We start from the raw sequence: 25523 nt of genomic DNA on the forward strand, positions 1-25523 counted from the left end.
AGGAACTCTTAAATGGTTTTTTTTGTATTGTCGGAGCTGACATACAAGTCTACAATTTCATTTATTGTAGACATACAAGTCCACAATTTCATTTATTGTAGACTTCTATGTCTACAATAAATGAAGTTGTAGACTTGTATGTCTACAATTTCAGACGTTATAACTTGTATGTCAGCTCCGACAATACAAAAAAAAAACCATTTTTTACCCAAACACACGAACGAACCCATAAATATGAAGCCCAGAAACACGAATGAAACCCATAAACATGAAACCCAGAAATAAACACGAACGAAATACGAAACCCGTGAGTCAACAACGAAACTCATACAAAAAAACAAACACGAACGAAACCCACCCAAAAATTCCCAGATTTCGTTCGCCAACATGAAGTCTACATCTTCATTTATTGTAGACATAGAAGTCTACAATAAATGAAATTGTAGACTTGTATGTCTACAATAAATGAAATTGTAGACTTGTATGTCAGTTCCGATAATACAAAAAAAAACCATTTTTTACCGAAACACACGAACGAACCCATAAATATGAAACCCAGAAACACGAATGAAACCCATAAATAAACACGAACGAAACACGAAACCCGTACGTCAACAACGAAACTCATACCAAAAAAATAACACGAACGAAACCCACCCAGAAATTCCCAGATTTCGTTCGCCATCATGAAGAGATAAAGTTTACCTCTTCGGCGACGACGACGACGGACAAACCACTGGCGACGACAAACAGAAAAAGGCAAGCTTTTCTTTACCTTAAATGAACGAGAGAAGAAAAAAGAGGATAAATAGAGAGCTCTGAAACAATGAACGAGGAGAGAGAGAGCTGAGAGGAAGTTTGATGGAAATGAACAAAATAAAAAACCAAAGGGCACTTAAGACTTTTCTCACATGGTTAGGTAGTATTTTTGTCCAAAAACAATGACCACAACATTTTGGTCAAAAGTATCAAAAAGACTACTATCTAAGGCCATTTTCCCATTGTAAAAGACAAAAGGGAAATGGCCGGATCTAGTAGTCATTTCAATTATTTGGACCACAATATAGGGTAGCTTGTTTTTGGACACTTTTAGTAGTGTTTTGAGGAGAGATAATAGTTTGATACCGGGTTTGCCTTTGAATTTGAAATTTTTTTCATTCAAGCCCCCAAACCAAAACTTGCTCAATAAGACTTCTCATACGGTCTTGTTTATTGTGCCATGTACAGCTCTCTCTCTCTCTCTCTCTCTCTCCTCTCTTTTTTTCTCTGCGTGTGAAGGACGTTTCATCTCCCTTTCATCATCATCCATGAGCTGCGTGTCTATGAAGTGAAGCTCAGCTCTCCGGCCACCTCGTCCTCGTCTAAAAGTAAGCTTCTTTCGTTCATCGTCGTCGTCGTCTTCTCTCCTCTCTTTTTGTTTCTGGGCTTTCGTTCATCCTCGTCGGGTTTTTGAGTTTATGGGTTTCGGATTCATGTTTGTTCAATGTCATCATCGTGCATCTTAAAAGAAAACTTCTTTTTCGTCGTTCATCTTTGTTTTCATGCGTTTGTCTGGGTTTTAGGTCTGTGTCATTTTGGGTTTGTTCGTGCCACTACCCACCGTCTATATGTTGTTTGTTGCTGGGTTTGTTTGTGTGTTGTTCTTCATTGTTTTGAACGTTTGAGTTTTTCGCGTTCTTGAATTGTAGACATACATGTCTACAGTCTCTGAAATTGTAGACTGTAGACATGTTGTAATTGTAGATAGTAAATCTACAATTACACTTCATTGGTGTAATTGTAGATATACATTTCTACAAATATTCTCACGTGCCGATTCATCACTTTGATATTTTTAACCTCACAAATACATTTCTACAAATTTCTACAAGCCCCTCGTGCATATGGAGTAATGTGGCTTCCTTCACACTTTGAGATTTTTAACCTCACGTGCCGATTCATCACTTTTTGTGTTATCTCAAGGTTCTATCATTGTCTATTTCCTTGTTTATGCGGATGACTTTATTGTGACAGGAAATGACCTAGTTGCCGTTCTCAACATATTTTTTTAGCCTCAATGATACCTTCTCGACAAAAGATGTCCACCATTTATCATTCTTTTGTGGTGTTGAGGTTCTTCCAACAAGTGACGGGATCTTATTATCCCAACACAAGTATGTGGTTGATCTACTTTAAAAGCAAAACATGCTATACTCCAAGCCCGTGTCCACTCCCTTAGTTGTTGGTACATTGCTTTCCTTGCATGATGATGCCTCATCGGTCAATGCCACAATGTTTCTCCGGGTACTGGGAGGTCTTCAACACCTTTGTATGACAAGACCCGATATATATATTTTTCTATTAACAAGATATCACAATTCATGCACGCTCCATCTGAGCATCATTGGGGGCTGTGAAACTCCTTTTACGGTATCTCAACGGCACTCGATCACTTGGTATTCCTCTTCTAGCTTCTTCTTCTTTGAACCTCCATGGTTCTCCGACTCGGATTGGGCTGATAACCCCGAAGAGATCAAACTTCTACGGGTGTGTATGCCATGTTTCTTGGTGCAAATGTGATATCTTGGCGGTCCACCAAGCAACGTACAGTTGCTCGATCCTCCACCGAAGCCGAATATCGGGCGATCACCTCTGCTGCTACTGAACTACAATGGATCAAGAATTTGTTGGGGATTTGCGTGTTCCTATGTCCTCGACACCGACGCTTTACTTGGATAACTTTGGTGCTAAGTATCTTTATGCCAATCTGTTGTTCCACTTTCACATGAAACATTTAGCAATCAAAGAAGATGTGAGTAGTCCTTTATGCCTAATCCCTCTCGATGTTGGTCGAAGACCATGTTCGCTAGGGCCTTGATGAATGGATCTGCCAGAGATCTACTTCACCTCCACGTCTCCGCGTTGCGCGATCTCTCGAATCAAATGGTATTTCCTCACAATATGCTTAGAGCGCTTATGGCTTCTAGGTTCCTTTGAGCTAGCGACAGCCCCACTATTATCACAATAAAGGGTCATGGGCTCGTTGACGTTTGGAACAACTTCCAAATACTTAAGGAATTTTCTAAGCCATACAGCCTCTTTGGATGCTTCACAAGCAGCCATATATTCTGCTTCCATTGTGGAGTCAGCAATGCAAGATTGCTTAATACTCCTCCACACAACAGCTCCACCATTAAGGATGGACACAGATCCCGAAGTGGATTTCCTGGAATCCTTATCCGCTTGAAAATCGGAGTCGGTATATCCTATCATAGTCAGGTCAGTACCTGAGTATGTAAGCATCAAGTTCCTAGTTCTTCGAAGATACTTAAGAACATGCTTAACAGCAATCCAGTGCTCGGGTCCAGGGTTGGATTGGAAACGGCTAACTACGCCAACGGCGAAACAGATGTCAGGTCTAGTGCAAAGCATAGCATACATAAGGCTTCCTACGGCAGAGGCGTAAGGTATTTTCCTCATGTCTTCAATCTCTTGTGCAGTCTTGGGAAACTGGTCCTTAGAGAGTGAAACTCCATGCCTAAAGGGTGTTTGACCCTTCTTGGAGTCTTGCATCGAGAAACGATCCATCACCTTATCAATATAAGATGCTTGAGAGAGAGACAGGGTCCGGTTTTTCCTATCTCGAAAGACTTGGATCCCCAGAATGTACGCGGCTTCTCCTAGATCCTTCATATCAAATTGCTTTGCCAGCCAGACCTTAACCTCAGATAACTTACCCACGTCATTACCAATGAGCAGTATATCATCAACATATAGTACCAGAAACACAACTTTGCCTTCGTGTATTAACTTGTAAACACAAGGCTCATCTATTGACTATTCAAAGCCAAAGCTTTTTACAGTTTCATCGAATCTAATATTCCATGACCTAGATGCTTGCTTTAATCCATAAATGGACTTAAGCAACTCACAAACCTTGGTCTCTTGACCTTTTTCCACGAAACCGTCTGGTTGAGCCATGTAAATGCGCTCGTCAAGATTGCCATTCAGAAAGGCTGTCTTGACATCCATTTGCCAGATCTCATAGTCGAGAGCTGCAGCTATGGATAGGAGTATGCGGATGGATTTAAGCATCGCGACTGGCGAGAAGGTTTCTTCATAGTCAATCCCTTCTTGTTGGGTATAACCATTCGCCACAAGTCGTGCTTTGAACGTCTCGACGTTCCCATCAGGACCCCTTTTCTTCTTGTATATCCACTTATACCCTACGGGTTTAATCCCTTCAGGAAGGTCTACAAGTTTCCAGACTTTGTTGACATACATCGAGTGCATTTCAACTTTCATGGCATCAAGCCAAAGGTTTGATTCAGAACAAGCCATCGCTTGGCTATAGGAAACAGGATCATCCATGTCAGAGACGGCTACAAGAGAGTCTCCATAAGACATGTACCTGTCAGGCTTTTGAGTAGCCCTCCCACTACGTCTAAGTACTACTTGACGAGATTCTGATGAGTTAGGTTGTGTTTCAGTTGGGGTGAGAACAGTTCTTACAGATGAGGTAGAAGCTTCCTCACCCAACTTTTCTTCAAGCACAATTTTGCTTCTAGGTTTTGCATCCTTCATAAAGTCCTCCTCAAGGAAACGAGCATTCGTGCTAACGAAAGTCTTATCGTCCTCGGGACTATAGAAAGTAAAACCTTTGGTTTCCTTTGGATATCCCACAAACAGGAACAATTCTGACCTACTAGCCAACTTGCTAGTCTTTTGCCTCAGCACGTGTGCAGGGCAACCCCAAATTCGGATGCGGCCAAGATTCACTTTACGGCCAGTCCATCGTTCATAAGGAGTACCAGGAACCGTTTTGGACGGAACTTGGTTCAGAATATAGGCGGCTGTTTCAAGGGCATATCCCCAAAAGGAAAGAGGGAGTGATGAGTAACTCATCATTGATCTAACCATCTTCATAAGAGTTCGGTTTCTTCTCTCTGACACTCCGTTTTGTTGAGGCGTGCCAGGTGCGGTAAGCTGAGAAGCGATACATTCTTCTTTAAGAAAGTCATCGAACTCTCCAGACATGTACTCACCACCTCGATCAGATCGAAGGGTTTTGATCACTTTGCCAGTTTGCTTTTCCACTAAAGCCCTAAAGACCTTAAATACGTTAAAGGTCTCGGATTTGTGTTTGAGCAAATAGACAAACCCATATCGTGAGTAATCATCGGTGAAGGTAACGAAGTATTCGTATCCTCCACGTGCCTGTTGGCTGAGCGGACCACATACATCAGAATGTATTAGTTCCAGCAACTCAGTGGCTCTTCGACCCTTATCAGAGAAAGGTCGCTTAGTCATTTTTCCTTCTATGCAGGATTCACAAGTAGGTAGTGAACCTATTGCAGAGTCTTGGAGTGGACCGTCCCTCACAAGTCTCTTAATCCTATCTAGACTGATATGACCAAGTCTCAAGTGCCAGAGGTATGTTGATTTTGTTAGATCGGAGGATTCAGAAAGTTTGATCCTCTTTGGCTCCCTAATTAGATCGTTATCTATTTTGGTGTCTAAAAGAGAAGGTTGAGTGGGATAGATGTAGAAAAGAGCATTCTTCATACATGCATCAGTGACAAAAGAATTATCAGGAAACGAAATACGATTCCATTCTTAATAAACTTTAAACAATAATCTTGCTCACGAAGACGAGCAACGGATATTAAGTTCTTCCCAAAGGTAGGAACAAAATAAACATCATTCAAGTTTAAAGTGCGGTCTTCAAAAGACAGTGTCCCGGATCCCACAGCCTTTGCAGACACCAGGCTCCCATCACCCCATTTGAAACAGAACTCGCCTTCCTCTAAGCTTTTGGTTTTCTTGAAACCATTCAAGGAACAACAAATATGGTTAGTAGCAGCGGAGTCAAGAATCCACGTTGATACATTATCAGCTACTAAGCATACTTCGGTAACTAGTACAATACTATGTTCCTTTGCTTTGAGATTGGTAGGACAGTTCTTTTTATCGGCCTTGTAAGGTCGCTTCTTAGTTCCAGAGGCAGAGGCTTTTTGCTCAGTAGCATGTGCCTCTCCTTGATTCCTCTTTCTCTTAGTGAGACCTACAGCAGTGTGCAGTTCCTTCATAAGCTTGGTAACAGTGTACTCTAGCTTGTTTATGGAGTAGTTCATCTTGGAGATATCAAGAGATGCGGGGAGAGTTTCTAAGATCATATCTATGACATTCTTCCCATCAGTCTCAGATCCTAGGATTTCCATTTTATTTAGAAAACTAATGATTAGTATCATAAAGTCTCTAACAGGAGTCCTAGCCCTCATATGACAGTTCATAAACTGTCGGACTGCTTTTGCCTTGTTTGACGCCTTTGCCCTCCAAACATCTCAAGGAGATTGTAGAGCATGTCGGCGGCAGTCTCGATGTCACGATGTTGCTCTTTCAGCATATTGTTCATAGATGCTAAGATATAGCACCTCACAATCTCATCGGATCGAAGCCAGGCCGCTATGGCGTCATTGTCCTCTTGAATCGAATCATCATTCGTTAGAGGAGGACACGGGGTGGTGAGTACCCATTTGTGCTTGTTAACGTTTACAATTATGTCGAGGTTATGTTTCGAGTCTATGTAGTTCTTTGTTTCGAGTTTGTTCGAGGAAAGGATGAACGAGAGAAGGTTGAGAGACATGTTGCTTATATAAGTTGAAACAAGTTTATGATTAGTCTTTGGTTTAGGATTTAAGTTTTATTAAGACTTTTATAAAATCCAAAGGTGTTATAAACCAAACGATAATTTACTCCCTCAAGAGAAGGCCGCAAAAAATCTCCTTTTATAAGTAAATGACACATCATTAATGCTAAGCCAAGATGTCAATACATCTATTTTGACTAGCCACCTTTTAAATTGGTTTGATCACTCACATCCTTTCGCAGAGCCTCAGTGCAACCAACCACTTAGTCCAAAAGATCAACTTTGAAAAACAATCCCCCAAGGGGAGGCCTTGCCATCATCGTCTCACTCTCGGACGTAGCCCATTGAGCAATGATCGAAACAACAACGCCTTGGAGTACTCCCATTTAAGTGAGGGTCGCAAGAGCGGCTCTTAGTCCCATGTTAATTGCTTCTTTCATTAGTGTTGGGGATCGTGGGTTATAAACAACAAGTATAACCCTCCCACTTAGTTTTTGGAGTTGGTTCATCGACTCTTATAAGTTCGGAAACAGATTTCCTAGTTAGAGAGCGACAGAGCGGACAACTAGAAGAGAATCCTAGATTGACATGTTCAGAGCAGTATTAGTGCATAAAGGCACAAGGTACATACTCGATCTTTTACTATTTTCTATTTCGGGAAAGTGCGTGAGGGAAGTGTGAACTTCAACTCACTCGAACACTTGAAAGTTTGAGATTACACATCTTTTTATTTTTCGGCTTGTCTACAAAGAGACCTCCCACTCAAATTTTCAAGAGCGTATAGATTTTGAACATATGTGATATAGATATAGTTTTGAAAACATTTTGAAAACTTATTTGATTTGGATGACAAAATATTTTCAAGTTTGAAAGTGAAAACGGTTTTTCAAAATTCAAACTAGTTTTGAAAAAATTCAATTTCAATTAAACTTTCAAAAATCAAAACATTTTAATCTTTACACATCATGTTTATAATCATATGAAAAACATTTTTGCTCAAGAAAATTTTCTCATTAGAGTTCCATAACTCATGGTAGTGGGGTTTGAAAATCCGGATTTCTAAAAAACTGGAGTTTCAGACAGCCGCGCACCTCGGAGTAAAATCGCCATATCTGGCGGCTCCGATGTCCTTTTGAGCCGAAACCGGTGGCATTGGACAGAGGACAGACAGAGATTTAATTTTATTCAAGAATCATTAAATTTCAATTTCTGAGCAGAGAGTTATGCCACTTTTAATGCGGGTTTACTCCAGCTCGAAGAAAAATAAATAATTAAAGCTTGGTCCTTTTTAGGTGCGAAAAAGAATCGAGTGTAACGGCATGTTTTACGAAGGTTGTTAAAGCTTTTATTTGTGTTTTATTAGCAAGGTAATAACAAGGCATAAAATAAATAACAACAAGCATAAAACGATTCAAGTAAAAATAAGAAACTAGCAAGACAACAAAACTAGTCAACAAATTTTACTCGAAATTTCTCAAACCTTTAAAACACGTTTTTCAATATAAAAAAATTAAAAAATTTTAGAACTGATTCTAATGTGTTTTAAAAACATCCCAAACTCATAGAAAATCAACATGCTTTTTAATTTAAAGGCAAGAGCAACAAATTAAAAAAAATCTAAGATAACAATTCTAACTTGTCACAAAATTAGTAAACTTTCGAAAACGATTTTCAAGCTCATAATTTTAAAAACATGTACATGCTAATCTTTGACCATAGCTCTGATACCATTTGTTGGAATCGATCTAGGGTTTAAGAAAATAATTAACGCTTCGGTAAGCGGCGGAATTTTAAAAAATTTCTTTTACAAGTAAAAACGGTTTTTACTAACCTAGACAAGTGCAAGTACATGTAATTAAAAACTATTATAAGCTAAGAATTTTACTAACCTTTCTTGAAGCTTGAACCTTGAAGAAGCTTTTGGAAAGTTGCAACGCTCGTCTCCCCTCGTAGCACGTCTCTCTTCCTTTCCTCGGCACCTCGAGCAACCACGAAAGTTTCTATCACTAAATCACTCGAAATAAAGGAATTAGTGAGTGGGCACTTTTAAACACTACGACTTAAGAACGAGTCTTGAAGTCGCAGAGCTAAACACTAGGTCGAGTGAGGACCTAGGTGCCAAAACAAGAAAAATCGAAAATAAACTAGAGAGAGAGAGAGGAGTTTCGGCCAAAGTTCTAGAGAGAGAGTCTCTCAAATCTCTTAAACTTGGATGAATGAAATGTGAGGAAATGAGGCTCTTATTTATAGGAGAGGTCTCACCTTCAATAAGGTAGTTTCCTCTTCTATGGAATATCACATATTCATGAGCCAATTTCCTCTTTTCCCTCTTGAGACACTCGGCCAAACAAGGACTTCTAGAAGCCTTGATTTGTTTCCAATTTTGTTCATGGCTTGCCTTTTTCTCAACTTGGCCGATTCCCTTGTGCATCCTCATGCAAATTTGTTTCCTCTTTTTCTTTTGGCAAGTATCTAAATACATTCATGCACAAAATAAACTCTCCTATTTCTCTATAGGGTAGGCGCCCAACATGTCTCTAGAAGGAGCTTCTAGAAGCTTCTTCATTTATTCATGAGAACATGAAAAAGGCCCATTAAGAATTTTCAATAAAACTCTTATGAAATGAAATTAATTCACGAGGCCCAATGATCAAGTCATGGCCGAGTGACATTAAGTCATCAAATGAACTTGTCAAAAAATTTATTGACATTCATTTCATCCTTTGTCTCAAAAGACAAAAATACCCTTTTGACTATTTTCGTTCTCGTTTTGACTTAGCTTCCAGTTTAACTATTCCTATCGAAGTGATTCGTGACAGTGACCTCATGGACCCAAATGAACAAAGCTTGAGCTAAACACTTGGACTCAAAAGTTCACAAACCTTTTCCAAGTTTAGCTTAATGCCAACTGACTCCACTAAAGAGCTGACACTGAAAATCTCTCGGTTCAAATGAATTTATTTTCTACTCAAGAATTCGACCTAATTATGATGAGTGGATCCACTGAATATTATCTATGCTACCCTTCATGAATGTCATCAGCTAGTCGGGATTTACTAAATTACCATTTTACCCTTCTAGCTGTTATTTCCTCAACTCCTTTGTCGCTTGTGAATAAGTTAGAAACAATGTATTGACGAGGAGCTAACAAGTCACATTGTTTCATCCAAAAGAGTCAGGACTCAATTTGGACACTGGCCAGTTCATTTATTCACACTCCAAGGAACAAAGCATGAGGTGACATACATTGCATTTCAGCAATCTTGTACATGAATTCCATATCTATGAGAACTTCACAAAGTTACTCATGACATACTCACAACTTAGTACTTCACCAATAGGCCCTGTTCGGAATCACATAGTGAGCCCGAACTCTGACTTTCTCAAATGAGAATACTAAGCTGTGAAATGGCATGTCTCATTTCAGGATTAAGGTAAGCGTGATGCAATTCATACGTAGTGACTTCGAGACATAAGAGGTTAAATGGTTTGTTCTTATCTTGTCTCTAGAAGTGCACTGGTCAATTCAGTACCTTCGGAAGATACCTAGAAGAACTATAGAGTCTCCAACTCTCAATGCCTCATAACCAGACATCATAGATTCTTCTAACAATCGTACTGAGGTCAATAGTCCTTTGACCCTAAGATTGCGAATATATCGTTTTAAGAAAACTACGAAGAGTTTGTTCATGCAAATCTACATTTGTCTCTTCGTAAGTTGTTAAGTTTGTTTATGGACTAAAAGACTAAGGTTTTATCATAAAGCTTCAAACAAGGAAGATTGAATGAACGTTTCAACTTTATCAATGAATGAATAGGCAATTACAAGCAAGAGTCTTCATGAGACTTTATTACATCAAATGTACACAAATAGACACTACTACTCTTCTTGTGGGCACCATTGACAACAGAGTGAACTGGGCCGGCCATTGGCCGGGTGAGCTTGTCCGTCCGCCCGATGATGCCTCATCTGTCAATGCCACAATGTTTCTCCGGGTACTGGGGGGTCTTCAACATCTTTGTATGACAAGACCCGATATATATATTTTTCTATTAACAAGATATCACAATTCATGCACGCTCCATCTGAGCATCATTGGGGGCTGTGAAACTCCTTTTACGGTATCTCAACGGCACTCGATCACTTGGTATTCCTCTTCTAGCTTCTTCTTCTTTGAACCTCCATGGTTCTCCGACTCGGATTGGGCTGATAACCCCGAAGAGATCAAACTTCTACGGGTGTGTATGCCATGTTTCTTGGTGCAAATGTGATATCTTGGCGGTCCACCAAGCAACGTACAGTTGCTCGATCCTCCACCGAAGCCGAATATCGGGCGATCACCTCTGCTGCTACTGAACTACAATGGATCAAGAATTTGTTGGGTGATTTGCGTGTTCCTATGTCCTCGACACCGACGCTTTACTTGGATAACTTTGGTGCTAAGTATCTTTATGCCAATCTGTTGTTCCACTTTCACATGAAACATTTAGCAATCCGCCGCGAGCCGTCCTCTGCCTCCGACGCACGACTCCGAGCTCAGCCCAGTCCGAGCCAATCTTCGCGTGAACTCCGACCGGAAAGAGGAGAATCGCGAGCTCCGAGCCTCTCTTTTCTTCGCCGCGTGACTCGACTGAGACAAAGGAGACGCGAGCTCCACCGACTCCAGACCAAGGAAAAGCCATCAGAGAAGCTTTTGACGAAGCTCTGCCGAGCCTGAGAACATCCGCCGAGCCAGAGGAGACCGCCGAACCGAGAGATCGACCGAGAAAGGATTGGAGGAACTCTGAAATGGTTTTTTTTGTATTGTCGGAGCTGACATACAAGTCTACAATTTCATTTATTGTAGACATACAAGTCTACAATTTCATTTATTGTAGACTTCTATGTCTACAATAAATGAAGTTGTAGACTTGTATGTCTACAATTTCAGACGTTGTAAACTTGTATGTCAGCTCCGACAATACAAAAAAAAACCATTTTTTACCCAAACACACGAACGAACCCATAAATATGAAACCCAGAAACACGAATGAAACCCATAAACATGAAACCCATAAATAAACACGAACGAAATACGAAACCCGTGAGTCAACAACGAAACTCATACAAAAAAACAAACACGAACGAAACCCACCCAAAAATTCCCAGATTTCGTTCGCCAACATGAAGTCTACATCTTCATTTATTGTAGACATAGAAGTCTACAATAAATGAAATTGTAGACTTGTATGTCTACAATAAATGAAATTGTAGACTTGTATGTCAGTTCCGACAATACAAAAAAAAAACCATTTTTTACCGAAACACACGAACGAACCCATAAATATGAAACCCAGAAACACGAATGAAACCCATAAACATGAAACCCATAAATAAACACGAACGAAACACGAAACCCGTACGTCAACAACGAAACTCATACCAAAAAAATAACACGAACGAAACCCACCCAGAAATTCCCAGATTTCGTTCGCCATCATGAAGAGATAAAGTTTACCTCTTCGGCGACGACGACGACGGACAAACCACTGGCGACGACAAACAGAAAAAGGCAAGCTTTTTTTTTACCTTAAATGAACGAGAGACGAAAAAAGAGGATAAATAGAGAGCTCTGAAACAATGAACGAGGAGAGAGAGAGAGCTGAGAGGAAGTTTGATGGAAATGAACAAAATAAAAAACCAAAGGGCACTTAAGACTTTTCTCACATGGTTAGGTAGTATTTTTGTCCAAAAACAATGACCACAACATTTTGGTCAAAAGTATCAAAAAGACTACTATCTAAGGCCATTTTCCCATTGTAAAAGACAAAAGGGAAATGGCCGGATCTAGTAGTCATTTCAATGATTTGGACGAAAATATAGGGTAGCTTGTTTTTGGACACTTTTAGTAGTGTTTTGAGGAGAGATAATAGTTTGATACCGGGTTTGCCTTTGAATTTGAAATTTTGTTCATTCAAGCCCCCAAACCAAAACTTGCTCAATAAGACTTCTCATACGGTCTTGTTTATTGTGCCATGTACAGCTCTCTCTCTCTCTCTCTCCTCTCTTTTTTTCTCTGCGTGTGAAGGACGTTTCATCTCCCTTTCATCATCATCCATGAGCTGCGTGTCTATGAAGTGAAGCTCAGCTCTCCGGCCACCTCGTCCTCGTCTAAAAGTAAGCTTCTTTCGTTCATCGTCGTCGTCGTCTTCTCTCCTCTCACTACTACAAATACAGTTTTCCGGTGCGGATGACTTTTGGGTGCGACTATTCGCACCTAAAAGTCGCACCAAAAAGACTTTCAGGTGCGAATAGTCGGACCCAAAAATCAATTAAGCGCTGAAAAATTTTCGCGAATTTTTTGAATTTGGGTGCGACTTAGTCGCACCCAATACTTTCTCCAAAGTATTAGGTGCGACTAAGTCGCACCTAAATGATCTAAAATTTATCCGCGGCCAAACTTCCCCCCTTTTTTTTACAAATGTCATTGGGTGCGACTTTGTCGCACCCGAAATCACTGAGACAAGTCATTGGGTGCGACTTTGTCGCACCCAAAGACACCTGTGGGTGCGACAAAGTCGCACCTAAAGTCAAGTTCAGGATATAAATAAAATTTTCTATGCGATTTTCATTCATAATCAACCGTCTCTCTCAATCCGACCCTCTTTCATAATCCCTCTCTCCTCTCCGGGTTCTCTCGTACAACCACAGTCCACCGTCGCTCTCTCCGACCACCACCGACGGCTCTCCGCTCTCCGCCCGGCCTCTGCTCCCACGGCGAACGACCACCACCATTGTCTACAGCCCGCTTCTTCATTTCCTTGCGCGCCATCAAGCTTCGAGACCCAGCCATCGTCGCGCGCTCCGACCAAGAAAAACGACCGCCGCGAGCTCACCGAGGACGCCGGACCGAGAATCAGCGCCAGAGAAAGAGAAAGTGAGCACCGGAGACAACACCAATCTCACGAAAACAAGGTGAGAATCTCTTACCCGAAATGAAAATTGAAAAATTAGGGTTTGAGATTGAAAAATTTAGGACGAAATTAGAGAATTAGGGTTTATGTGAACTTGTGTTTAAGGGTTTTGATTTTCTGGACGTGTTCGGATGTTCATGGATTGATTCATGCTTGGAATTGTGGTTGTTTTTGGTTTTTGAACGAGTTTGGACGTGATTTGGTATTGGCTGTGAGACTTGGCCGTGTATGTTGTTTTTTTTGGCCGTGTGTAACTGAGTTTTATGGATTTTGTTTGGCTGAGTTTGAGTTTCAGATTTGTTGTGTTAGATTGATGAATTGTTTGGTCTTCGTTTAGTTCACGTCTCGTTAGATTGATGAATTTTGTTAGATTGATGAGTTTCAAATTTATGAAATTTCTTGATTTTAGCCGAAATTGGAAAAATTAGGGTTTTGGATGTTTGATTTGGGGTTTTTCTTTTTGTTTCAGTTGGTTTGGCGAAACCCAGGCAGCGACGCCCACGAACTCCCCGTCGCAGCACCGTCGTGCCTCTCGCAGCCTCGCCGTGCTCAAGTCCCGCGTACAGGTTAGCCTCTCGAAGCCTTTTTAACTGTGTTTTTAATTAATTTAGATTAATTGTAATTAGTATAATTAGTCTAATTGTTAATTAGTTAGTAATTTTTCATAATTTGATTTGTATTTTGATTAGTAGTTTAGTTTATAATTAGTTAGTTAGTTTGTAATTGATTTGTAATGAATTAGTTAATTAGTTTGTAATTAATTTATTAAATGAAATTTGTTCTAATTAATTTTAGGTTTTTTAGTTTAATACTTACATGTTTAGGTTGTTTAGTTTTGATTACTTTAGCTTAATTAAAAATGTCAAATTGAAATTGTAATTAGTTTAATAATATGTTTAACTTGTTTAGTTTTAATTTGTTTAGGTTAATTGAAATTGTAATTAGTTTAATAATATGTTTAAGTTGTTTAGTTTTAATTTGTTTAGGTTAATTGAAATTTTCAAATTGAAATTGTAATTAGTTTAATAATATGTTTAGGTTGTTTAGTTTTGATTAGTTTAGGTTAATTAATTGAAATTGTAATTAGTTTAATAATATGTTTAAGTTGTTTAGTTTTAATTTGTTTAGGTTAATTGAAATTTTCAAATTTAAATTGTAATTAGTTTAATAATATGTTTAGGTTGTTTAGTTTTGATTAGTTTAGGTTAATTAATTGAAATGAATGAACATTTATTTTAATTATTTATCGTACATTATAATAATTATTGTAATCGAACAACAAATGGTTAGTTTTTATTATGATTATAAATATTAATTAATGAATTTTCTAATTAATAAACTATTTAGTTATTTGATTACAATTATAGAATTCGTAATATATTATGATTATAAATATTAATTAATGAATTTTCTAATTAATAAACTATTTAGTTATTTGATTACAATTATAGAATTCGTAATTAATGAATTTCTAATTAATAAATATTAAATAATAAATAAATAAAAAACCTAAAAACAACTATCGGGTGCGACTAGTCGCACCCAAAATATGGCGGGTAGGACATTGGGTGCGACTAGTCGCACCCAAAGACTTGGCGCGAAGGCCATTGGGTGCGACTAGTCGCACCCGTTGGTCTACCCGCCATATTTTGGGTGCGACTAGTCGCACCCAATGGCCTTCGCGCGGACTTTTTCGCACATTTTTTCCGAATATGGGTGCGAATATCCGCACCTAAAAATCATGACCATCAGGTGCGACTAGCCGCACCCATGACCTTTAGGTGCGAACTTTCGGGTGCGACTTTGTCGCACCTAAAGTCGCACCTAAAGGTATCATTGGGTGCGACTTTCGACCTTCAGGTGCGAAAAAAGTCGCACCCAATGCTGTTTTTTGTACTAGTGTCTCTTTTTGTTTCTGGGCTTTCGTTCATCCTCGTCGGGTTTTTGAGTTTATGGGTTTCGGATTCATGTTTGTTCAATGTCATCATCGTGCATCTTAAAAGAAAACTTATTTTTCGTCGTTCATCTTTGTTTTCATGCGTTTGTCTGGGTTTAGGTCTGTGTCGTTTTGGGTTTGTTGGTGCCATTACCCACCGTCTATATGTTGTTTGTTGCTGGGTTTGTTTGTGTGTTGTTCTTCATTGTTTTGAACGTTTGAGTTTTTCGCGTTCTTGAATTGTAGACATACATGTCTACAGTCTCTGAAATTGTAGACTGTAGACATGTTGTAATTGTAGACATATAGGTGAAGGTGTAGACCTGTATGTCTACAATTACAATAATTGTAGATAGTAAATCTACAATTACACTTCATTGGTGTAATTGTAGATATACATTTCTACAAATATTCTCATTATAAACATTTAATTTTTTTCATACATGAAAATAACAAAATCATATATGCGTTTCTCCTATGCAGGAATGTCAGAAATATATATATTTTTGAAACACAGTGGTACATGGGTCGAACCCACAGTATTCATAAGATTTCATATGATTTTGGAAATATCTGAAGAGCCACGGGAAGGGCATGAGGCAGTAAGGGAGAGCCTAGTTTCTCCAAGATTTAGATCAACTCCTAACACGGTTGAGTGTACGCCTTTGAATGTGTATTTAATATCTTTTTGGAACTTGGAGTGTATTTACTCTGTTTTGGAGTTTGAATGACGACTTATATGATAGAACTATGTCTTTTTTACGTCTTGAATGCATTACATGATAGAAATTGTTCAAATTATAGACTTCATTGTCTACCAGTTGTGGTGATTGTAGAGATTTATGTCTACAATTGTTGTGATTGTAGACATTAAATGTCTACAATCAGTTCAAATTGTAGATATATATGTCTACAATGACTACAACTGTAGACATCATTGTACACATCTTTAGACACGGCCATAACAAAACAAAAGCTACCAGTTGTGGTGATTGTAGACATTAATGTCTACAGTTGTTGTGATTGTATACATAAAATGTCAAATTGTAGATATATATGTCTACAATCACGAAAACTGTAGACATCACTGTATACATCTTTAGTGAAAAATTGAACAAAACAAAAACATACCAAAACCATATAGCCATAACAAAAAAAATCATACCAAAATAGATAGCACTATTTAGGCATTCAAGTTTCAAATTGTCATACAAAGTCATACAAAAATATAAAACATAGTTTTAAAAATAACTTCATAGTTTGAGATTGAGTTCATGTAAACATAAAAATCTAGTCCAAAGATGTCGGAAACTCGTCGTCATATCTGTAGCCGGTCGCAAGTTTCACCGCCCCATGACGGAATAAATCAATCGTGAGCTTCCGTCTAAACATGTTCATGAGGGATGTGTCTAAACCAGGCATGTGTACGTAGTGGGTCAAGTACTCAATTGCCTTGATCACGAACATGCCACAATCCCCGCTGCAAATATATACGTTAGTATAGTATAAAAAAGAATATGAAATACACAAGAATTCTAGCGAAGAGCATTACAAGTTTACAATTATAGGAACTGTAAATATAAATGACTACATTCACAAAACTTTTAGACATAAAAGTCAATAATTTCATATATTGTAGATGTCGAAATTGTATGAAATTGTAGACATAAACATCTACAATTCTAGTGACTATAGCTTTATATGTCTACAATTACATCCTTATGGCCTATGACGTCTTCCAAACACAGAAAATGTAGATCAAAGAATTCTACAATCACATACATAATCACCCAATATTGTTTACATAAATAATAACTCAAACTCACTCGGCATGCAATCAAAAAGTTACCCAAACGCTCAAAGTGAAGAAATGTACCTCATTTATACTTGTTTTTCTCTTTCGGACCTTCAACTCGAATGGCGATGTTTCTTCTTCATCTGAAGCCGGCGATTCAATCACTGGCTTCGTCATTTTCTGCGATTTAGGTTTTTAGGTTTCCGGAAAACCAATGGAGAAGAAAGAGGGCTTCGTAGAGATATGAAAAAATTATGGAGAATGTAGAGATATAATTGAGAGAATGTTGTGTTGTTGTTGTTGATTTCCCGACGATTTCGGCGACGTGGGTGTAATGGTTTTAGAGAGAGAAACCATCGGAGGAGAGAGCGTGCGAATGTAGAAGAAAGTGAAACTCAGTTTTTTTTTATAAAAAAAAAAAAAAAAAAAAAAAAAAAAAAAAAAAAACTTGAACCGGCCAAAATTGTGGGTATTTTCAACATAAAAAATCAAACTAAAGGGCAAGATTGTATTTACTCACATGAGCAACTACTAAAAGTGGCCAAAATTGTGACTACTAGATCCGGTCATTTCCCAAGACAAAAAAATATAAGTAAAATAAAATTGTAAAAAAAAGAAAGAAATGACTATATTAAATAAATATTTATGGAATAATATATAAACGAGGTATTTGAGGGATTACTTATGAAAAACTGGATGAAACTTAACTTGTGCGTATATCTATTCAAATCCCGATCCCCTAACTTCCATAAACGACGGATAGAAAAGAAGAGAAATGTTGCAGTTTCCGGGTTTCATGACGGAGTACCCATGGTCGACGACGAACATTCCGACGTCGTTTTTGCTTCCGTCCCAGTGGCCTCAACCCCACACTGAAGAGCTTCTTCTCGCCATGGAAGAGTCTGCATACGAAGAGAAGGTATTTCTCTTCTATCGCCTCTCGTCTCCGTATACAAATAGATTAGGAAAACGCTACAGAATCGTTTGTAAAAGGAACCAATTACTATGCTTGAGAAAGCCATGGAACCAATTTTAGGGTTGGGGATATTAAAAAAATATATTTATCAAAACCCCAATTAGAACTTTGATCTTTCAAGCTGTGGATTTCAGGTAATTTGAGCATGACAAGCTTCAGTTAGTAGGTGTTGACAAAGTGATTTAGTCTGTAATATTAGCCATAGTTGCGGAGTTAGGAATTCCAGTTTGAGGTCAAATTTGAAAAACATTATTCAGGGATGGCATATTTGGAGAAATTATATAATTTTGGGCTAAAAATGTTAACATCGAAAAAATTATAAATTTTAAAAGTTCACGGAGGGAATCTCCCCCCTGTTCCTTAGCTCGAGAAGAGGATTAATTAGTGTTAAAATCAGTTGTTTTATGTGTCTAATCTTGCATGACGAATTTATTTTGTGGAGTTGAGGTAATTTGAGAATTTAAGCTTCAATTAGTAGGTGTTAACAGAACTAGGCTGTGATATTAGCCGTTAACATTAGCTTCCATTATAGACTTTGTAGTTACGGAGTTAGGAATTCCAGTCTGGGTGCAAATTTGAAAAACAATACTCAGGAGGGAGGGTATATCTGAAAAATCTTATAGTTTTGGGCTGAATATGTAAAAAAATCGATAAAAATTTGGAGTAAAAATTATAATTTTTGAAAGTTCACGGGGGGGAATTTCCCCTCCCTGGTCCTTAGCTCGATAAGAGGATGTGTTAAAATCCATAGTTTTTATCAGTCTCTAGTCTCGCGTGATGAATCTATTATTTTTGTTCGCAGCTGAACGAGATCAGAAACATGAACAGCAATCTGATCGTGATCGGGAAAACCACGGCCGACAATGACAAGGAAGAGTACGACAATGAAGCCGACGACGATGACGCCGACAATGCCGACGAGTCCGAAGGTGAAGAGTTTGAGCAAGAAACCGGCTGAGATAAATAAAAAAATAAAATAAAAACTTGTGAGTGGCTGTTTTTTTGGTATTCAAATTTCGGTGCTCTATTTTGGAACTTAATGTTGAATGAGGGTTTTGAAGATATATTCAGTTTGATCAGAGATTTATCTTTGTTTGGATGTGGGATAAGGATAAGAATATTTGCGAAAACAAATACAAGAAAGCTTTCAAATAAGCTTTTCTTTTTCTTTTGGACCGAATTCTTTGTCTGCCTATAACTGATCAAAATGTTTGCTTCTTTTTTAAGTTAACTCGAATACAGTCATCAACGGTTATTGATCCCAATAAAAATAGTTAGTTATATAATCATCTTCTAATTAATCGATGAACGCTTAATTCTCCGATAGGCGGTTATATCAATCGTGATACGCTATCGAACAAATTGTGAGCCGATTAGCAGACTTAATACATTACTTAATTACATCCGTTTTAAGAGCGTTATTTATGACTAATGACTCTGATACCATGTATTATTAACTCTTGATTTGTTATCATAACTAGGCTGATGATTTGATCATTAATGACGCGTGATTAGCAATCAGATTTATATCTTGAAGTTCATGAGAAAGCATCTGAAGAATTGTGGCATCAAATGTCACTCATAACCATTTTTTTTTTTTATTTGTTTATTTTCATTCTACAATTATCTTTGTGTTGACATTCGAGCAGTATATAAAATTCGTAAAATATTATCTCCGGCCATGTTCTTTCAATCGTAGAAAATGGCTCTCCAAAGCCTTCAAAAGCTACCAAATCTATACTTTATAAATATGACTCAGTATCTCTATTACTTACCATGTCAAAAAAGAGACTTAGAACATTAAACCCCACCAAATTAGAATCGCCTCTCTCTTTTGCTACTAGAAGAGAATGATGCTCTTCAAAATTAGCTGGCCAAATTGCCTACTTGATGATTTTTTTTTTCTTTTTCTTTTATTCTATTTTTTATATATACCGTTTATAGAGTCAAATTCTCAAGTATCCCACCACTTCTCTTCTTTGCCTGGTCCAATTAATCCAGTTCACATTACCAAAAATTTATTCAAGAAAACAAATCAAAGTTCAGGCAATGTCTCAATCATTAATTGTCAACATTATTATTACTATCTTCACCGCGGAAAATGCGTGTTTAGAACTTATTAACGTTCTTTCCCCACGAAATCTCTGCAGCCCAAAAAGGTATCTGATTCCAGATTCTTTTCTTATTTCTTGTAAGTTTTGATTTAACCTGCCAAAATCAGATATTTAAATCAAAACACATAAAAAATAAAAAATAAATAAAAATAAGAAGGAATTAAAAAAGAATGAGAGAAAGGACAAAATAGTTGACCCTAATACTTACAAGTGTGTCGATCAAACGCCACGTGACAACATAACAGACGACATTGACACCCATTTCGTAACAGAATAGAAATAATCTCCACGTGTCAAGGACTGACCGGGATTGGAATTGACGATGATTTTCACGGAGTTCATAATGATGAATTTCGATGTATAAATAAATATATTCAGACATGTACAGGCTCATGATTTCATGAACAAAGAATTCACTAATTAAAGTAATAATGATAATAAATAACGTTTTTTCTCGGTAATATTCACATCCAATCACAAAAATTCTTCTACTTCCTTCCTTGTTTTTTTTCCATAATTTATCTCTCTTTTTAAATATTTATTTATGTGCTAATTTATTTCTACTTCCTCGAAGGAAAAGTTCAAAGTCTTTGTTCCTCATTCCTAAAACAGAGCGAATCTGGAAAAGACTCAGAATCACTGCCAGTAATAACTCCTCGGAATCGCACGATGTTGATGGTGATGGTGATTCAAAACCCTAGCCGAGCGTTCTTCGACGAGGCAAGGACTGCAATGACGAGCGCCGGTCACCATCGCCGCCGTAGGACTTCCGAATCTTGAATCTCCGGCGGAGAATCGCGCCTGAGGCGGCGAGCGAGGAAGGAATCGCTTCGCCGGAGGAGAACGGCCGAAATCGACAGAAAGCGGCGGCGAAACGGTCTTGACCTGCTTTATCGGGAAGAGCACGGCTCTGATCTTCGACGGCGCGTGAGAGATCCGATCGTACTCTTCGATGAGATTCGCCAAATCCTCGTCGGAAGCGATGGTCACCAAGGTGTCTAGGTCACCGCCGGGAAGCTGGCACCTCAAAATGGCGGAGAATCCACAGAACTCTCCGATCTTCACCATTAGCTCTGTTCAGACAATCAATCCGAAAGAAAAATCAGTACTCGAATACAAAAATTATAAAAATCTAAGATATATACGCTTAGAGAAGACGAAAGAGGTACGAACCGGCATATGAAACAGAACGATCGACGGTGAGGACTCTGGTTAAACCGCCGGAGTATCGGAGCTTGGAACCGTCAAGACGCGGTGGCAGGATTATGCCATTGTAGCTGCAGAGAAACTTTAGGGTTTCGGTTCCTTTGATATTCTTGTTCTCGTCCATGGCTGAAGAGAGGAGAGAGAGGGAGTTTTTAGTTTTTTTTTTTTTTTAGAGAGAGAGTTTTTTTTTTTTTTTTTTTGTTTTTTGTTTTTTGGTTGAGAAGTGGTCGCTTTGTGGTTTCAAACCTCGGTGTAGAGGAATTGTGGGCTATTTATAGATAGAGAAGAGAGGAGATTCTTGCGTCGCTCTAATTCCAAACTCCTAGGTGTCATAGTAGGACTAGGAGCGAAATAAATTATGCATTAATAAAATAATATTAAATTTTGGATGACGTCATTTAAGTAGGACCCACGCGCAAAAAGAAACAGAGCGGAAACGAACAAAAGCAAAACAAAAGAAACCGTTTTCCCTTCTGACTGACCATTCCGGTTAGGAGAAAGGATATTCGTTTCTATCTCCTATATAATATATATATATATACATACATAAAAAATATTATTTAGTATTTATAAAATTATAATTAAATTAGCCCCAGCCAATTGGGTATAGCTTAGTGGTGTGTAAATGTTCCAAGTTTGACACCATGCTCAACGGTCCAGTCCGGTGGTCCTTGTACTTTTCCTTAATTTTACTTTTATAAATCTGAAATTAAATTAAATAGTGGTTATCTCATAGTAGTTCCTTTTTATTATTTTCTTAACTATATATACTCTGGGTTATTTAAACGTGTCGAAAAGAACGCAACTTTATATTCGGTTCATATCAAATAGATATGATAATTGAACAATGGCATAACACAAAATCCCTCTATATTCTTATGCACCACTTTTTAGGATATATCATTGGTATATATACGTAATTAGTACATTGGAAATAATTCTTTATGGCTCTCTCGAGCTCGAAAGGCTGCCGTAGACTCCATATGGACAGGGAATCACAAAATAGGAAAAAAGATAGAAGAAGCGATGAAAATAAATTTCATCAGTTGTAACTAATAAAGAAAGAATAATTAGAAGCTACGTTAAGTAATGTGTTTTTATGCACCAAGTGACAAGTGTCACGAAATAAAACATTTAGAAATTAATGGGTGTAGCGTTTATCGTTGGAAGAGAGAAAAACAAGTATCTCCAATAAAGTTAAGAGTGAGATACATTGTATGTTATATTTTGAGATTAAGTTTACATATTTATGCATATTGGTTATTGATTAATTTGAGAATGTTGTATGATCCGGCCATTGTTTTTTTCCAGCGAGTCTTATAACTAAGACATGGCTAAATTAATGGTAGTGAGAAGTTAATTTGTAGTAGCCATGATACAATTTCATTGTTTGAATTATAATATAAAAAACACTATCATTTTAAATAACATAAGGTTATGATATTTTAATTATGTAACTTGTAAATTGTAATAGTACATTAGATTACGATGGCCGACTTAAAGCGCACGTATTCATCCAAAAACTCACATATATAATGGTAATAAATTACGGGATTATCGAGTAAAATTCATCGATTTGAATCTTGATTAACATAATATATCTCACGTAGTTCAATGATTGCATGAAAGTTTCACATTTTGCTTGTTGGGATCATTATGTCTATATTATATCATACGAAGTAACGTATTCTAAAGATACAAAACTTTCGAACAAAATAAATTCAAGTATCCACTAACTGATTTCGGTTGTTATTAAAAGCGGACATTCAATATTAATATAAAAATAATATAGACACGAGTTGTTGGATTATTCTCAAAAGTTGGAATCTTGATTAACCCAATCGGTCTCAAGTTTTTTTCAATCAGTTCAATGATTGCATGAAAATCTAAACTTTGGTTACTAGAACCATTATGTTTATAGTATATCGTGGAGAAGTAACGTCTTTCTAAGCATACAAGACTTCGAACAATACAAATTCAACTGTTCACTAATGGATTTCGGTCGTTATTAAAAGCGCGTATACTCTTCTAAAAAATGCACGTTTAAATTAGTATAAAATTAACATATACACAAATTTTAGATTATATTTAAGTTTATTTTTTCCAATTGTAATCTTGATTAGCCCAATCAATCTCAATTTCTTCAATTAGTTCAATGATTACATGAATGTTTCAGATTTTACTTGCTAGAATTATTGTCTATATTATATCGCAGAGAATTAACGACATTCTAAACATACAAGATTTTCAACCAAAAATAAATCCAATTGTTCACTAACTGATTTTGACCGTTATTAAAAGCGTTGTATCCATCTAAAAAGACACATTGAAAATTATTATAGAAATAAATCGTTAAATTATATTGACTAAAATTAATCAATTGGAATACTTATTAACCCAATTGATCTCATATTCTTCAGTTATTCCAATGATTCCATGAAAGATTTACATTTGACTTGCTAGAACCATTATGTCTATTTATCATAGAGAAGTAACGACATTCTAAGCATACAAAATTGAGAAATTATCCCATTTGTCATCAATTTTATAACATTTTCTCATTTTCCACCAAAAGACTAATTTGGTCCAAAATGCCACCGAGATGTCAACATTGTTGACATCTATGTCAACAATGTTGACATCTCATAGTGAAGGACAAAAATAGATGTCAATATTGTTGACATCGATGGTGGCATTTTGGGACAAATTAGTCTTTTGGTGGAAAGTGAGAAAATGTTATGAAATTGGTGATAAATTGAACAATTTCTCTACAAAATTTTCTAACAAAATAAATTAACAAAAATGATAATCAGTAGCGCGCTGATAGCGTTGACGATCTAACATAGGATAGATCCCACCCATCATGCAAGTCTCATAAATGTGAGTACGTTGATGCCATCAGTGCACTGACACCTAACAATGCTCTAATATATTGTATACTGATTGATTTCGAAAATTATTAAAGAGCACTTATTCATCTAAAAATGCACGCAAAAATTAATATAGACAGACACAACTCGTTTGATTATATTGAGTACAATTAATCAATTGGAATCTTGATTAACCCAATCACAATTTCTTGGTTGCTTTGAAATGTCACATTTTAATGTCTTTCTTAACATCAGATACAATGAATAATCTTTAAGTTTCAACATATACGATATTTTATATGAAGTAAATCTTAATCTCTAAGTAGGTCACCTATTGTCACTCAAGTGCAGTCCTGTATTAAAACATATCGGTCAAGCCATTAGGGAATCTTCATTAAATGAAATGAGTAGATTCCTTAACGTGGGATTCAATTCAGAAATTTGCATGGACACCCTTCAATAATAAAATGTGCATGAACCTGAATTCCCATTATCATCATTTCTAAACCGTCTATTGATTTGCTAGAAACTTACCAAAATTATGCAGAATCTCTCTCTCTCTCTCTCTCATGTGGCAGAGAACGCTCAAAAATAGGAAACTGTTATAAATACATTATGTAACGTTGTTTATTTGTTTAATTGAAAAGTACTACTATATATAATGCTAACAAAACTACTAATTGTTAATGGCATGGTAATACCTAAATTTCATTAATTAATTAATTAATTTACAATAACTGGTGACATGTCGCCTTGTATGCAGGGCCAATTTGATAAAGAAATGACACATGAGCCGGGTCGGACGACTCTTGGTATTATTAAAATCATCGTGTTACCTTATTTCATAAAAATTAAAAAAGAAATAAAAGTTTACAAATCAGATAACTGTATACACTATTGTCTATATTTGTCTATAGACAACTAGTATTTCAACGAGACTTTTAGATAAGGACACTGGTGAGAGTTGATCTACAATACTTCTCACTTCCTAAACATTTTTGTTTTGGTTTGTTGTTCCCTCCACATCCTTATCTGGTGTGATCA

At 37.2% G+C, this 25523-nt stretch overlaps 2 protein-coding genes across 2 annotated transcripts; one reads left to right on the forward strand and one right to left on the reverse strand.

Annotated features, from left to right (window-relative positions):
* The first annotated feature begins 17975 nt into the window (after positions 1-17975).
* LOC149383490 (transcription termination factor) lies at positions 17976-19461 on the forward strand. The gene is made up of 2 exons (XM_089629056.1): positions 17976-18232; positions 19092-19461. Exons 1-2 carry the CDS (start codon positions 18089-18091, stop codon positions 19245-19247), a joined length of 300 nt encoding a protein of 99 aa, XP_089485182.1. The 5' UTR covers positions 17976-18088; the 3' UTR covers positions 19248-19461.
* A 1276-nt stretch (positions 19462-20737) lies between these two features.
* Positions 20738-21825, reverse strand: LOC149383491 (RAF-like serine/threonine-protein kinase PRAF). Its single transcript, XM_089629055.1, has 2 exons — positions 21577-21825; positions 20738-21476 (listed from the first exon to the last, which is right to left on the reverse strand). Exons 1-2 carry the CDS (start codon positions 21731-21733, stop codon positions 21040-21042), a joined length of 594 nt encoding a protein of 197 aa, XP_089485181.1. The 5' UTR covers positions 21734-21825; the 3' UTR covers positions 20738-21039.
* Positions 21826-25523: the final 3698 nt, after the last annotated feature.

This window comes from Urtica dioica, chromosome 10 (assembly GCF_054948205.1).
Source record: "Urtica dioica subsp. dioica isolate 48M chromosome 10, U.dioica_male_clone48M_v1_H2, whole genome shotgun sequence".
NCBI classification, from domain to species: domain Eukaryota; kingdom Viridiplantae; phylum Streptophyta; class Magnoliopsida; order Rosales; family Urticaceae; genus Urtica; species Urtica dioica.